At 32.2% G+C, this 17292-nt stretch overlaps 1 protein-coding gene across 1 annotated transcript in view; it reads right to left on the reverse strand.

The window, feature by feature from the left end:
- The window catches only part of LOC124366635 (calcium/calmodulin-dependent protein kinase type IV-like), a 162171-nt gene that overhangs the window by 73858 nt on the left and 71021 nt on the right, over positions 1–17292 (reverse strand). Inside the window, exon 2 of the mRNA XM_046823233.1 lies at positions 5781–5866. Within this exon, the coding sequence (XP_046679189.1) occupies positions 5781–5866 (86 nt within the window). The remainder of the gene's footprint in view (positions 1–5780; positions 5867–17292) is intronic.

The raw sequence follows: 17292 nt of genomic DNA on the forward strand, positions 1-17292 counted from the left end.
ATAATTTTTAATATTCTCTTAACCTCAGCCGAACATTACTGGTTTGGACAATCGGTGATAGATAATGTAATATTAAGCATTTAAATCCTTGTTATTTTACAGAGTCTTTCATTTTCAATAGTAAATCCTTTGCTGAGCAGTTATTTATTTATAACTGACTGGCTTTGACGCTGGAATTATGTTTTTGAGGTATCAGTAACCTAGGACTAAAAATTTACGAGTATTTTTCTTGGTGGTAATACTGGTGTGAAAGGGATACTGAAACCAGAATGAAAACTATGGGATAATGTTTTGAGAAACTAAGCGTTTCATAGTATTTATTCTGATGGTAAGAATTTTGTGAAAGGGATACGGAAACTAGAACAAAAAATATCAGATGGTGTTTTTGAGAAATCTGTATCCTCATTAAAGTGTTACTGAGTTGACACATAACATGGTTGTTGTGATTTCTGACATGCGTGTCACAACGCTTTGTTAGTATTTTAACCTAGATTTAGTCATGTGTAAGGTTAGTTATAGAAAAGAGGAAGAGATCAAATTGCAGATCTTGAAACTTAATGTTTATTGATTTCTTGTGTCACTAAACAATGAAAAAGTTCTGTGAAAATCCTGTTTCCTTAATTAGATATACTATAGGATTTGTGTATTTGAATAGGAGTATCAAAAGGACTCAGGGTTCGACGGTAGGATGGCTCGCTGCAACTGACAGGGTAGCTTTTGGTTTAGAAAGTATCATACTATAGAAAGTATCGTACTATAGAAAGCCCTCAATAAGACAAGGCATTTGACCAGCCCGGTTGGAAGTGGATGACATTTTGATTTTGAAAACGAACTCTTTTAAAGCACTGTTGATGATGAGGGTACCATGCTTTGATAGGCTCTCTAACCTACATCAACTAAACCTATTCTACTGTACTCTATCACCTTAAGTGATAATGCCCATGGTCGGAGGGTGGATTTATCAACAGCCATACGAAATCATCACTGAAAGTCTTTTCAGGAAATTCCTTAGGTTTTCCAATCCAGTAATCTCAATGGTTATCAAACTTAACTTATTTAGTTGGTACACTATTACCCTATCGGTGTGAATGCTAACATCCTACAGTAGTACGTTATTGTGTTAACAATGGGCGTGAAATTTTAGAACTGATCAAAAGACTTTTTTTAGTACTTCACGACCACCACTGAAACACCATAAATTTCGAGAAACACGGTTTTATACGGTATGAATGAAATTTACGTTGTTAATTTTATAGTATATTAACTTATTGGTTTTCTTTGTTATTGCAATTTAAACAGATAAAATTAACCTGTAATAACCATTGCATGGCTGTATCCTGAAATACAAACATATTTCATAATTATATTAAAAGCTACTAAAAAAAATAAAATACAAAGTTTGCCAAAAAAGAAGCTCATTTATCGCCAGGTGCTTGTACGGAAAAGTACACAGGTGGTGGTGATCGAGAGAACAAATAGGCGCGCCAGGAGGCGAATCACTTAAAGTTCCTTTCCGGCTGAAGGGTTGCGATAAACTGATGTTGTTTCCGTGCCATCGTTAAATAACAAATGCACAGCTCAGCATGGCTTCTCCGGCACAGCAAATGTTAATGTACTTATAGATTCCCTCCAGCACCGAGTTCCTACACGCAATCATGGACTCTACAACCTTTCCGGCTGAAGGGTTGCGATAACCTGATATCGTTTCCGTGCCATCGTTAAATAACAACTGCACAGCTTAGCATGACTTCTCCGGCACAGGAAATGTTAAAGTACTTATAGAATCCCTCCAGCACCGAGTTCCTACACGCAATCATGGACTCTACAACATTTCCGGCTGAAGGGTTGCGATAACCTGATGTCGTTTCCGTGTCATCGTTAAATAACAACTGCACAGCTCAGCATGGCTTCTCCGGCACGGGAAATGTTAAATGTACTTATAGAATCCCTCCAGTACTGAGTTCCTGCACGCAATCACAGACTTTACAACATTTCCGGCGGAAGGGTTGCTATAACCTGATGTCGTTTCCGTGTCATCGTTAAATAACAACTGCACAGCTCAGCATGGCTTCTCCGGCACGGGAAATGTTAAAATGTACTTATAGAATCCCTCCAGTACCGAGTTCCTACACGCAATCACAGACTCTACAACATTTCCGGCGGAAGGGTTGCTATAACCTGATGTCGTTTCCGTGTCATCGTTAAATAACAACTGCACAGCTCAGCATGGCTTTTCCGGCACGGGAAATGTTAAAGTACTTATATAATCCCTCCATTACCGAGTTACTACACGCAATCAAAAACTTTGAAAAATTTCTTGGTAAATAATTAGGCCAACTGGGGCTCGTATCTAACTCATTACATTGCGTTAATTAAACTCTCTTCATGTGGTGAGAGGATTCCTGTCTCTCACCCTTCTGGGTCATTGCACTAACGATAACAAACAATGATAGGTTACTTTGTTGCTCTCTCAATTAAAAATTATTTTCACCAATACTGCAGAAATATTGCAGATCTATATTTAATCAAAATCCCTAGTAGTATAATTTTGCAATCTCAGGGGACCATTTAAGTGATTTTCGTTAAGTTAACCTGTACTAATAACGCCCTGTAAAAAAGATGGAATAACACTTTGACAACAGAAATAACAGAACAGTAAGATCTCAATGGTTCACAGTACGATCCAACATTCTGGAATATCGAACTCAGATGTAATAAATCAATCACCAGTCTCTGGCACTTCTATTAGCTGGCTAGTAGTATAAATACGATCCAGCAATTAGGCTTAGAAAGTACAATTGGAGAGACAGTAAGACTTGTCAATTACAAATTGTATACTTAACTAATTATTGAACTATATATCTAATGCACCAAAAATTGTACCATTGTCTCGTTTTTTGTTGTAGCAAGTAGAATACCTCAAAGTCCTAATGGAGAAACCAAGTACTCAGCTACTGTGTAGAAACAGTGAGAAAGTAGATAGTATTTAGATAGTAGTTTGAATCGATTCTTCTTTCGTTATCGAAAGTGGCATATGACTGTAAATTTGTATACAAGTAAAAAGTGGGGACCTTTCCAGAAAGCTTGTATTGTTAATAGGATACTGGAGAAATTGAGAGTTTCTTGTGAAATTAGAGTGATAGTGAGTGCTATTAAAAAAAGCTTTTCTTGCTTCGCTTTGACGCAAAGTAGATTTTGAATAATGAAAAGAGAAGGAAGAGGAAGTAACTTTAAAGTGCGTCAAGCGCGATTCACTAAAAGGGGCAGAATTTATCATTCATACCATTTTCTTTTGCATAAAAAACACTTTTTCAGAGCCAGGGGTATTTCCCTAAAATATTGTTCCATACTTAGATGAGAATGAGCATAGGCAAAGAAAACCGGTTTGAAAATGCGTTTCTCAACAACACGCGAAAGAGTGAGAAGAACAAATAACGCTAGTAAAGTGTGTTCAGTAAATTATTAATGTGGCGGTGCCAAGTTAATGGAATCTAAAAAGACTTGAGTCTGTTTAGATTCCAGGACATTTTGTTCCTGGTACTAATTTTAAAACTATTTAGAAAAAAGAAAAACCATATGAAAAATTTCGGTATTTAATATGGAAATGGAGAAATTTAGTTTTTTTCTGGATTAATCATTAAATTTTACTAGTACTGTAGTAGACCGTATTCGGCCAATTTGATAAAGTTACTCAAAGTGGTAACGATTTAATTCAGTGTATTGTAAAATAATGTTGCCATTGTTCTTACTTGTGTTGAAAAATCTGACTGGAATAATCTGATCAAGAAAAATTATCTGTCTTCCCCAAAATTTTTGCCATATTGTGGTTTATTAACTTCAGGTTTTATAAGTTGTGGAGGAAGGAAGCATTGTATAAAATATAAAAGCCGTGAATTTATTTTTGTTTCTTGTTGACATAAATTGAAATATATCTTCGGTAATAAGCAGATCCGTCATCTCCGTTTACAATGTATCTTCTTTTAGCATAGAAGATCCTTATTGTAGAATATCGTTCTCAGACTTATATAAATCAAATACCAGTGCCTCTGCCACCTCAATTAGCTACAAATACGAGTATTTATTGAGCATACATTTGCATAATTTAACCTAATAATGTGCTAATTGCATTAGCTATTCACCACAGAGACTTTAGTTCGCATCCGTTTTAATTAAACGAGATGGAATTATGCGGGAATCCTACTACCCGCGTTAACTAATGAACAAGATAAATGAAACAAATCTCTTCCTCACCCTATATGAATTATGCGGGAATCCTACTACCCGCGTTAACTAATGAACAAGATAAATGAAACAAATCTCTTCCTCACCCTATATGAATTATGCGGGAATCCTACTACCCGCGTTAACTAATGAACAAGATAAATGAAACAAATCTCTTCCTCACCCTATATGAATTATGCGGGAATCCTACTACCCGCGTTAACTAATGAACAAGATAAATGAAACAAATCTCTTCCTCACCCTATATGAATTATGCGGGAATCCTACTACCCGCGTTAACTAATGAACAAGATAAATGAAACAAATCTCTTCCTCACCCTATATGAATTATGCGGGAATCCTACTACCCGCGTTAACTAATGAACAAGATAAATGAAACAAATCTCTTCCTCACCCTATATGAATTATGCGGGAATCCTACTACCCGCGTTAACTAATGAACAAGATAAATGAAACAAATCTCTTCCTCACCCTATATGAATTATGCGGGAATCCTACTACCCGCGTTAACTAATGAACAAGATAAATGAAACAAATCTCTTCCTCACCCTATATGAATTATGCGGGAATACTACTACCCGCGTTAACTAATGAACAAGATAAATGAAACAAATCTCTTCCTCACCCTATATGAATTATGCGGGAATACTACTACCCGCGTTAACTAATGAACAAGATAAATGAAACAAATCTCTTCCTCACCCTATATGAATTAGATGGGTTAAAACTTTGAAATATGAAACGAATATTGTGATAACCGATACGCTTGTTTAAATTAAATTGTTTAAAATATACCGTACCAATAAAAATAGGGAACATTCTCTGTTTAAAAAATGAATACTTAAAATGTTCCACCACGATATTTTAATGTAACATAAAAGTAAAATAATGTTTCAGATACTGCTTTTTATGACAATATAAATGCAAAATATCCCTCTTTCAAGTTCAGAGGAAAGAAAAAACCTGGGATTATCTCATATTGTTTTTAAATGTGAATCTAAAGCTATTTTGTGTAAAAATACACTGGAAAAAATCATATATGCTTAACTAGCTATACTACGTTTTTTTCATAATAGCAAGATAAAAAATTGCTACTTTATTGAAATAAATCTGTTCAAAATGTTTTATATACTTCATTATTAAGTTTATAAAGGTGTATTAAATCACCGGATAAAACATAGGGATAGAAATTCACAAACCCACTACCAAAAAGATATGCAATAATCGCATTGTATGCGTAAAAACATGAAATTATGTTTTCACGTGCGAAATTTAAATCAAACTTTAAGCTCAGCAACAATTTTATTGGAAGCATTTTCTTTTTCGTTAGAAGCTCAGCAATCTTTGACGTTGGGAATTATCATTAATAACGATACCAAGCAGGACCCCCTAAAGTATTCTTTTTGCAACAAAAGCTTTGAGGAAGAATATCAGCCCTTAAGTAACTTGATCAGCACACAGGCACACGAGCGCGCGCACATATACATTTATGTAACCCATAGCATATTAAACGATATAGCAATTTTCTGTCAACTCACCTGCCTATAAGAACGCCAACTATGTAAGAATCTTCCAGGCGTCCTGAGCGGTCTAATAGTGGAGACCCCTGCTCTCCCTCCTCCATCTGTAACAAACAGTCCTAAAATATAATTGTACGTTCTAATAACAACTATTAATTTATTCCGAATGGTATTTTAAAGAATAATATATTTCAAAATAATTAGTTTCAAAAGGATGTTATTTGACAAAAAACCAAATTCACAAGAGATTGGTAACAACCAATCAAACTTTATAAATATAAAACCATATAATAAAATATAAAAACATAAATTATGAAAAAATGTTTATGAAAAAACATAATAAAAGAAATAAATAATTATATTATCTTTAAGCAAACAAAACGTAGTATGAAAAAGAAAAAGGAATTTATAAACAGAATAACTGAAGTAAAATTAAATATAGAAATCAATAACAATTAAAGGAAAAAGCTCGATGAAGTATGTATGTCAAAATATATCAAAGTAAAAAAAACAATTTAATTAATTCAGGATAAGAGTAAAGTAAAATTAATACTGTAATATACTCTTTCAATGAGAATGTTGAGTTTGGATAGTTCAGAGTCTGGAATCTGAACGTTTAATGAAGAAATCCAAAAAATGTCGGCGACGAAGAAGCTTAACAGAAACTCTTTACATTCATCGATATCGTTAAACTCAACATTAGCAATGAACCAAGTCTTCCTACCTTATTTACGTTATGTGTAGAATACTCTTTCATTTGTGCAAATTGGCTTGTTTAGTTTTGCTTTCTAATGTGTACTCACTACTAGCTATCAATTTGTTTAATTCAATAGAAATTCATAGCATGTGCCTTATACCATGAATTGTACTGAGTACTGTGTAGTTTCTGAACTGATCAGGGCTATCTAAATACCTTTAATGCACTGGAAGGGTTAAACCAATACTGACATAGAGTACACAAATATCCCTTTCGACATTCACAGAAACAACAGCACAATCCAAGTAATTGGACTGTACAGGTCCCCAAACGGAGATGAAAAACAATTCTTTTCCAAATTTGAAAAACCCCTGACTGACATGACAAGGAGGGATCGAAAATGTATCGTCATGGGAGATTTTAACATCGATGTCCTAGATATCGATGGTCCCTTGACGAAACATTTCGCTGACTTGTTGGGGTCCTTCGGTCTTGTCTGGTCAATAGACACACCAACAAGGATTACCAGCACTTCAGCGACTGCGATAGATAACATCATATCAAATTTGACTGACCTCCGGGTGTCTGTGATCAACACAGCCATCTTAGACAACGATGGCCAACAGGCCATTGTGAGTGGTCTCAAACCAGCACGGGATCCAATCATACAAACAACAATCAGAAACACAAAGCCCTCAAACATTGCTCTTCTAAACTCTATTCTTTCGAGAGAGAGTTGGAACTGTCTAAATTTTTAGAGATCCCGTTGAGTTACAATTCAAGAACTTTGAAGACACTTTTATTTTCCATCTGAACGTGAGCTGTCCCCTAAAAACAATCCATCAAAAGGCTACAATAAAAAAATGTGAATGGATTACAAGAGGCATTTTGGTTTCAAGGGAGAAATTACGATTTTACTCTGAAATCAACAAGCACTCGAGTGACGAGGCTTTCAAAAATTCTTTTACAAATTACAAGCGGATTTATAAAAAGGTGATCAGAGCTGCAAAAGCATATGACGTCACCGAAAAATTGCTCACGTCAAACAATTTTTTCAAAAACGGCATGGGCTATCATCAAAAATAAAAGTCCACCAACTGAAAGACAAATTGAGCTTCAGATTGGAAACGATCAAGTCAGCGATGCAGCCAAAGTCGCGAACGCTTTCAATAATTTTTTTGCCTCGGTTGGTGCTGACCAAGGATTTAGTCCAAAGCAGCATCAGCCACATTCCACTTTGGTACGGAGCCCAGCAGCTTCCATGGCTCTGGCTCCTACTACAGAGGAGGAAATTACCAGAGTGATGAGAGACCTTCCTTCAAAAAAATCAAACGATTTGAATCATGTTTCAATGTGGCTTCTTAAGCAATGTGCACGGCACCTGTTGAGGCCGCTTGAACATTTAATAAATCTCTCTCTTCGCTCAGGAATATTTCCATCTTCTCTGAAAAAAGCCAAAATCACCCCGATATTCAAAAAAGGTGACCCCAAATCAGTTCAAAATTATCGTCCCATCTCAATTTTACCTGTTTTCAGTAAAGTTTTTGAAAACATCTTCCTCAGTCGACTCTTGAATTTTTTGTAAAAACACAACTTACTATCATCAAACCAGTTCGGTTTCCGAAGTGGGAAGTCGACAATACACGCAGTCGTTGGGCTGGTCGAGATGATAGTGGAAGGAATTAAAAGTCATAGAGACACACTTAGTGTGTTTCTTGACTTATCTAAAGCATTTGACTGCGTTGATCACAACACCCTAATACACAGACTGGAGTATTACGGGATACGAGGAGTGCCACTCTTGTGGCTTGAATCGTATCTCAGTAATAGAACACAATTCGTAAAAATTTCTGACGTACGGTCGGAGGGGGGTGAGCTGGGTTTTGGTGTTCCTCAGGGCTCCATTCTCAGTCCGCTACTCTTCCTATTGTATGTCAACGATGCTGGCTCATCTTTGCACCAAGGACGAATAGTCCAGTATGCCGATGACACGACTCTCTGTTTCAAAGGAAAATCAAACACACAACTTGAAATGACAACATTCACTGAGCTCAACAACTTAATTCAACATTTCAATGAGCTCAATCTTAAAACAAACCTGTCAAAATCGGTGTTTGTTCAATTTCGTTTGCGGCCGACCGTCTCTGATCAAAGTCCTATAGTGATGTTGGAGGAGACTGAGATCGAAGAAGTCTACTCGACTAAATTCCTTGGTATACATCTTGATCGAGGGTTGACATGGGATAGTCATGTAGACAACGTTTGTTCAAAATTAACCTCAGGCATTTATGTTTTGAGGCAGCTATCCAAATACTGCCCAACTCAGGTACTGATGACGGCGTATTATGGATTGATATACCCCTACTCGTCATACGGAGTGGTCTTGTGGGGAGGCTGTGCAAATACACATTTCTCTAGAGTGTTTACACTTCAAAAAAGCCGTTCGAACTATTGCAAAACTACTATGGAGAGAGTCTTGCAGACCAGCATTCAGAAATCTAAAACTGTTGACATTACCCTGCCTCTACATTCTAGAGACGTCTATGTTTTTCAAGTCAAAATGCAATCTCATCAGAGGTAGTGATATACACTCATATGAGACTAGAGGCAGGGACAACTACCGAACTGGGAGACACAGGACAGTAGTACATGAGCGTTTGCCTTCTCAGGCAAGAGCTCAGTTTGTCAACAAACTGCCAAATTTCATAAAAAGTGCCGCAATGCCTAAGGCATTTAAAACTCGTCTGAAAACTGTATTGCTCTCAGAAGCTTTTTACAATACAGACGAGTTCATGGCACATGTTTGGGTAACCACATAATTGGCTGACTGACGCTGGTGCTAGAGTGGGAAATTCGAATAAATGAGCAGTAGGATGGATGGAATAAATTGTATGTATGAAAGTAACCTAGATGTCATGTATGAATCCAAAATTTTAGCTTATTTTCTTCTTTGACAATTGCTATAACATGTACATGTTCTAAAGCAATAAAATTATTATTATTATTATTATTTTTATTACTATCGCACAGCATTGAAGCGCGGTGAAACGTTCTAAACTGCGCTATTGAAATATTGTAATTTATTTTTCTAGAAATTTCTATTACTTTTTTTAATTATTGCATCTCCACTTCATACTGAACTATGAACGTTATTTTGTAGAATATCTTATTTGTCTCTTACTTTACTCTACGGAATTCTTATAATGTTCAATACAATAAAATAGAATATATTTTTCACACCTTTTTTAAGCTACATTTCAATTACCAGGAATTTCCAAGACAAGATGTGTTATTGTTTACAAATAGTTAACAAATATTACAAAACCAATAAATAAACAAACAAGACAAGAGTACGACACCGAGCGTGCTGCGTGACAGGCTTCCCTGAGGTTGCATGCAAAATTTGAAATGTATATTTCATTTCATTCTGGAAATGTCCTGTGCAATTAAAGAGGGATAGACAATCATTTAAAATGGACATTACTTTCTCCCTGCTAACAAAAGAGAAATTGTCTCAGCTTACTGATTGATAAGCTTCTATGACGCTCAGCCACATGACTGAACGTGCACCACCATTGAACCCATTCTTATCTATGCAAAACTAACGTCCACTGATGAAATATCCAGATATCTTGCCACATATTTATTCACAATTTTTTTAACTAGGATCGAGTTTATAGCACTGTTCAAGTAATCAAAGTGTTTCTGTGCTAGGGATGATACTAGAATGCAAAAGTGCGCTAAAATCAATCACTAAGTGTGCTTTTCATCCACTAATAACCTTGAATTCTCACTCTGTTATTTTGTATTTTATTATATGATAGAAAATGTCACATGTTAAAAATTTCATATAATTGCACTCAGTTTGTAAATGTTTTATAAATTTATTTATTTTTCTATTTTCTCTTTGCTATTGTAGTTACCTATAAGGCCAATGTAAAATATTCGCAAACGATCAGCCAAATCCCATATATGACGTGCACTATCATCGAACTTGGTATTGCCAATATAGCAAATGAAGCTTCATATAAACTTTCAAGTCAGTTCGTTTTAAAGATATCATGCAGACATGCAGGCAGATAGATGGACTGCCAAAAAGAATCTTCCAGCCCCTCGAGTGTAGATAGGTTATGCTAACGCTCAGCCATTGAAGAGATAATGATTGAGTACGGCCAACTCTAAAGGATTTCTCACGTAATGTCTATCCAGATCCAAATAAATATTATTATTGTCTCTATCGTAGGTTAACCAGGTTTGAAGCCATTGTAACAGCTGTTTGAATGGAACATCTGCTACTGACTGTGCACTAAGTAAATCAATGTTACTTCACACGCAGACTGAGATCTATTTGAGTTTCACAATGCTGTCTCTAAACAATATGAGGAAATAACAGTTTAACAGTTATATGGGGCGTGCACTTATTAGTGAAGGGGGCGTACACATGGCATAGGGGACGAGACATTCATCATAATGTTGAATAGAAAAAAATTGTTAACCTACTGTACGTTTTTATCTCAAGTATATATTTTTATATTTTATTATTAATAAAATTTTCTATTTCTTAGTTTTCCTAGTTAATAACAATATTAAATATTAAAATAGCCTATACTTGATGGTGAATAATAAGATTCGTACCATTGCAATGTATATTTAAAATGTATATTATGCAAATCACATTGTGTGCTCCACTTTCCAAAATTTTCTATTTTCTTAGTTTTCCTAGTTAATAACAATATTAAATATATAAAATAGCCTTATACTTGATGTGTGAATAAATAAGGATTCGTACCATTTTTTTTTTTTGGGCCAATGTTATATTTTAAAAATGTATATTATGCAAATCACATTGTGTGCTCCACTATCCAAAATTTTCTATTTCTTAGTTTTTCTCCTAGTTAATACCACAATATTAAATATTAAAAAAATTAGTCTATTACTTGATGGTGGAGAATAATAAGATTCGTACCCATTGCAAATGTATATTTAAAATGTATATTATACAAATCACAATTGTATGTGGCTCCACTAGCCAAAATTTTCTATTTCTCTTAGTTTTCCTAGTTAATAACAATATTAAATCTAAAATAGCCCTATAACTTGATGGTGAACAATAAGATTCGTACCATTGCAATGAATATTTAAAATGTAATATTATACAAATCACATTGTGTGCATCACACTATCCAAAATTTTCTATTTCCTTAGTTATTCCTAGTTAATAACCAATATTAAATATGAAAATAGCCTATACATGCATGGTGAGACTAATAAGATTCGTACCTTGCAATGTATAATTTAAAAATGTATATTATGCTAATTCACATTGGTGTGCTCCACAATCCTAAAATGTTCTATTCTTAGTTTTTTCCTAGTTAATTAACAATATTAAATATTGAAAATAGCCTAATACTTGATGGTGAATAATAAGAATTCGTACCATTGCAAATGTAATATTTAAAAATGTATATTATACAAATCACATTGTGGTGCTCCACTATCCAATAATTTTCTATTTCTTAGTTTTTTTTCCTAGAGTTAATAACAATATTAAATATCTAAAATAGCCCTATAACATTTGAAGGTCGACATTAATAAGAATTCGTACCATTTGCAATGTATATTTAAAATGTATATTATGCTAATCACATTGTGTGCTCCACTATCCAAAATGTTTCTATTTCTTAGTTTTCCTATGTTTAATAACAATATTAATATTTTAAAATAAGCCTATACTTGATGGTGAATAATAATATTCGTACCCATTGCAATGTTATATTTAAAATGTATATTAAAACAAATCACATTGTGTGCTCCACTATCCAAAAATTTTCTATATCTTAGTTTTCCTAGTTAATAACAATATTAAATAATTTAAAAATAGCCTATACATGATGGTGAAATAATAAGATTTCGTACCATTGCAATGTATAGTTTTAAAATGTATTACATTATGCTAATACACTTGTGTGAGCTCCACTATCCAAAATTTTCTATATTCTTAGTTTTCCTAGTTAATAACAATATTAAATATTCAAAATATCCTATACTTGATGGTTGAATAATAAGATTTCGTACCATTTTGCAATTGTAATATATTAAAATGTATATTATTACAAATCACCCATTGTATTGCTCCACTATCCAAAGGGCATTTTACGGTATTTCTTATTTAGTTTTTTCCTAGTTAATAACAATATTAAATATTAAAATAGCCTATACTTGTGATGGTGAAATAATAAGATCGTACCATTGCAATGTATATATTTAAAATGTATTATTATGCTAATCACATTGTGTGCTCCACTATCCAGAAATTAATCTATTTCTTTAGTGTTTTCCTAGTTAATTAACAATATTAAAATATTTAAAATAGCCTATACTTGATGGTGAATTAATAATATTCGTACCATTGCAATGTATATTTAAAACTGTATATTTAATACAAATCACATTGTTGTGCTCCACTATCCAAAATTTTTCTATTTCTTTAGTTTTCCTAGTTAATATACAATATTAAATATTAAAATAGCCTATACTTGATGGTGTATAATAAGAATTTCGTACCATTGGCAAATGTATATTGAAAATGTAAATTATGCTAATCACATTGTGTGCTCCACTATCCAAAAATTTTCTATTTCTTAGTTTTCCCTAGTTTAATAACAATATCTAAATATTTAAAATAGCCTATACTTGATGGTGCATAATAGGATTCGTACCATTGCAATGATATATTTTAAAATGGATATTAATACAAATCACCATTGTGGTGCTTGCCACCTATCCAAAAATTTTCTATTTCTTAGTCTTTCCAAGTTAAATAACCGAATATTAAAATATTTAAAATTTAGCCTATACTTGATGGTGAATAATAAGATTTCCATACCATTGCAATGTGAAATTAAAAATGTATAAATATTATACAAATCACATTGTGTGTCTCCAACCTATCCAAAATTTTCTATTTCTGTTAGTTTTCCTAGTTAATAAACAATATTTAATATTAAAATAGCCTATACTTGATGGTGAATAATAAAGATTCGTACCATTGGCAATGATATAATTTAAAATGGTCTATTATATCGAAATCACATTGGTGTGCTCCTCACTATCCAAAATTTTCTATTTCATAGTTTTTACCTAGTTTATTTATAACAATATTAAAAATATTTTAAAATAGCCTATACTTGATGGTGAATACTAAGATTAAGTTAGCTATTGCAATGTATATTTTAAAATGTATATTATGGCTAATCAACATTAGGTGTGGCTCCATCTATCCTAAATGTTATCTATTTCTTAGTTTGTTCCTAGTTAATAAACAATATTTAAATATTATAAAATTGCACTATACATGATGTGAATACATAAGAGTCGTATCCCCATTGCGAATGTATATTTAAAATGTATATTATGCTAATTCCCATTGTGTGCACGCACTATCCAAAAATTTTCTATTTCTTAGTTTTCCTAGTTTATAACAATATGTAAATAATTAAAATAGACCTATACTTGATGGTGAATAAATTAAGATTCGTACCATTGCAATGTATATTTAAAAATTGTATATTAATGCTAATCCACATTGTGTGCTCCACTATCCAAAAATTTTCATATTTCTTAGGTTTTTCCTAGTTAATTAACAATATTACATATTAAAATACCTATACTTTGATGGTGAATAATAAGATTCGTACCATCGCAATGGTATATGTTAAAAATGGTATATTATACAAATCACCATTGTGGTGCTCCACTATCCAAAATTTTTCTATTTTCATAGTTTTTCCTAGTTAATAACAATATTAAAAAATATTAAAAATAGCCTATACTTGATGGTGAATAATAAGATTCGTACCATTGCAATGGTATAGTTAAAATGGTATATTATACAAATCACTATTGTGTTGCTCCACTTATCCAAAAATGTTCTATTTCTTAGTTTTCCTAGTTAATAATACAATATTTAAATATTAAAATAGGCCTATACTTGATGAGTGAATAATAAGAATTTGCGTACCATTGCAAATGTATATTTAAAAATGTATTATTATACCAAAATCCACAATTGTGTGCACCACTATCCAAAATTTTCTAATATCTTAGTTTTCCTAGTTAATAACAATATTTAAATTTTAAAATAGCCTATAACTAGATGGTGAATAATTAAGATACGTAACCATTGAAATGGTATATATTAAAATAGTATATTTTATACAAATCACATTGTGTGCTCCACTATCCAAAATTTTTTCTATTCCTCTTAGTATTTCCTAGTTAAGTAACAATAATTAGAATATTAGAAAATAGCCTATACTTGATGGTGAATAACAGATTCATATCCATTGCAATTTATAATTTAAAATTGTATTATTATGGCTAATCACATTGTGTGCTCCACTATCCAAGAATTTTCTATTTCTTAGTTTTCCTAGTTAAATAACAATTATTAAAATATTGTAAAATAGCCTATACCATGATGGTGAATAATAATATTCGTACCATTGGCAATGTATATTTAAAATGGATATTATTACAAATCACATTGTAGTGCTCCACTCATCCAAAACTTTTCTATTTCATAGGTTTTTTCCTAGTTAATAACAATATGTAAAATATTAAAATAGCCTCATACTTGAATTGGTGAAATAAATAAGAATTCGTACCATTACAATTGTAAATTTAAAAAATGTATATTATGCTAATCACAAATTGTGTTGCTCCACATCATTCCAAAATTTTCTATTTTCTTAGTTTTCCTAGTTAAATAACAATATTAAATATATTAAAAATTAGCCCTATACTTGATGGTGAATAAAAAAGATTCGAACCAATTTGCAATGTATATTTAAAGGATATATATATACAAATCACATTGGTGTGCTCCACTATCCAAAAGTTTTTCTATTTCTTTAGATTTTTCCTAGTTAATAACAATATTAAATATTAAAATGAGCCTATAAATTGATGGTGAATTAATAAGATTCATACCATTGCAATGTAAGTAAAATTTAAAATGTATATTATCGTTCTACAAATCACATTGGTGTGCTCCCACTATCCAAAAATTTTTCGTAATTCTTAGTTTTCCTAGTTAATAACAATATTAAATATTAAAAATAGCCTATACTATGAATTGAGTAGAATAATAAGATTCGTACCATAGCAATGGTATATTTAAAAATGTATATTATACAAAACACATTGTGTGCTCCACTATCCAAAAATTTTCTATTTCTTAGTTTGTCCTAGTTAATAACATATATTAAATATTAAAATAGCCTATAGCGTGATGGAGGATAATAAGTATTCTTACCTATTGCGCAATAGTAATATTTTTACAAATGTATATTGATGCTAATCACAATTGTTGTGGCTCCACTATCCAAAATTTTTCTATTTCTTAGTTTTTCCTTAGTTAATCTAACCAATTATTTAAATATTAAAAATAGCCATAAACTTGATGGTGAATAATAAGATTCGTACCAATTGCAATGTATATATTAAAATGTTATATTATTAAGCAAATCCACATTGTGTGCTCCACTATCCAAAAGTTTTGCTATTTCTTAGTTTTTCCTAGTTTGAATTAACAATATTAAACTATTAAACTTAGCCTATAACATGAATGGTGAAAAATAGAGATTCGTACCATTTTGCACTGTATAATTTAATAATATAGTATAATTTATTCTAATCACCAATGTGTGCTCCACTATCCAAAATTTTCTATTTCTTAGTTTTTCAGTTAATAACAATATTAAATAATAAAATAGCCTATACTTGATGGTGAATAATAAGATTCGAACCAATGCAATTATATTAAAATGTATATTATGCTAATCACATTGTGTGCTCCACTATCCAAAATTTTCTAAATTCTTAGTTTTCCTAGTTAATAACAATATTAAATATTAAATAGCCTATACTTGATGGTGAATACATAATGAATTCGTACCAATTGCAAGTGTATATTTAAAATGTTATATTAAGCAAATCCACATTGTGTTCTCCACTATCGCAAAATTTATCTATTTCATAGTTTTCTAGTTAATAACAATATTAAATATTAAACTAGCCTATACTTGATGGTGAATAATGCAGATACGTACCATTGCAATGTATATATTAAAAATGTATACATTAAACACATCACATTGTGGTGCTCGCACTATCCAAAAATTATCTATACTTAAGTTTCCTAGTTAAAAACAATATTAAATATTAAAATAGCCTATACTTTGATGGTGAATAAATAGATCGTACGCATTGCAATGTATATTTAAAAAAAAGTAGGAAAAAATGTATATTATGCTAATCACATTGGTGTGCTTCCACTATCCAAAATTAAATCATATGCACGTGGCTGTATCATTCCTCCAAAAAACAGTTGCATACAGTATTCATCTATCCCAAATAATATTCTAGGCGCGATCCTAGTCAACATCCAATTCAGAACACAAGTGAAAGTGAAAAGATTATAAGCGATGACGTAGCAGTTATTACAAATTCGCTTCAAGATAACAAAAAGCCAATTATTCGTGCACTTCACCTGAAACACGATTGATCATCCAGCGTTGGCAGTATCATATTGGTAGGTTTAATTGAATAATTATAAAGAAATCAAAAAGTATTTCTTTATTGCATTTAACAGCCCTGAACACTGGATCGAATATCGCAAATTGACATTCCACTCCAAAGGGATAAAGCCTCATAATTTAAAATACAATTAAAAACCAATTAAAGCAGAGAAGCGCTGACACGTGATCGGAACGACTTCCTGAATATTCGTGCCGATATCTGTCAGTCGTAACATCGCATGTAGGTCTCCCT

The sequence above is a fragment of the Homalodisca vitripennis genome, chromosome 7, assembly GCF_021130785.1.
Source record: "Homalodisca vitripennis isolate AUS2020 chromosome 7, UT_GWSS_2.1, whole genome shotgun sequence".
NCBI lineage: Eukaryota > Metazoa > Arthropoda > Insecta > Hemiptera > Cicadellidae > Homalodisca > Homalodisca vitripennis.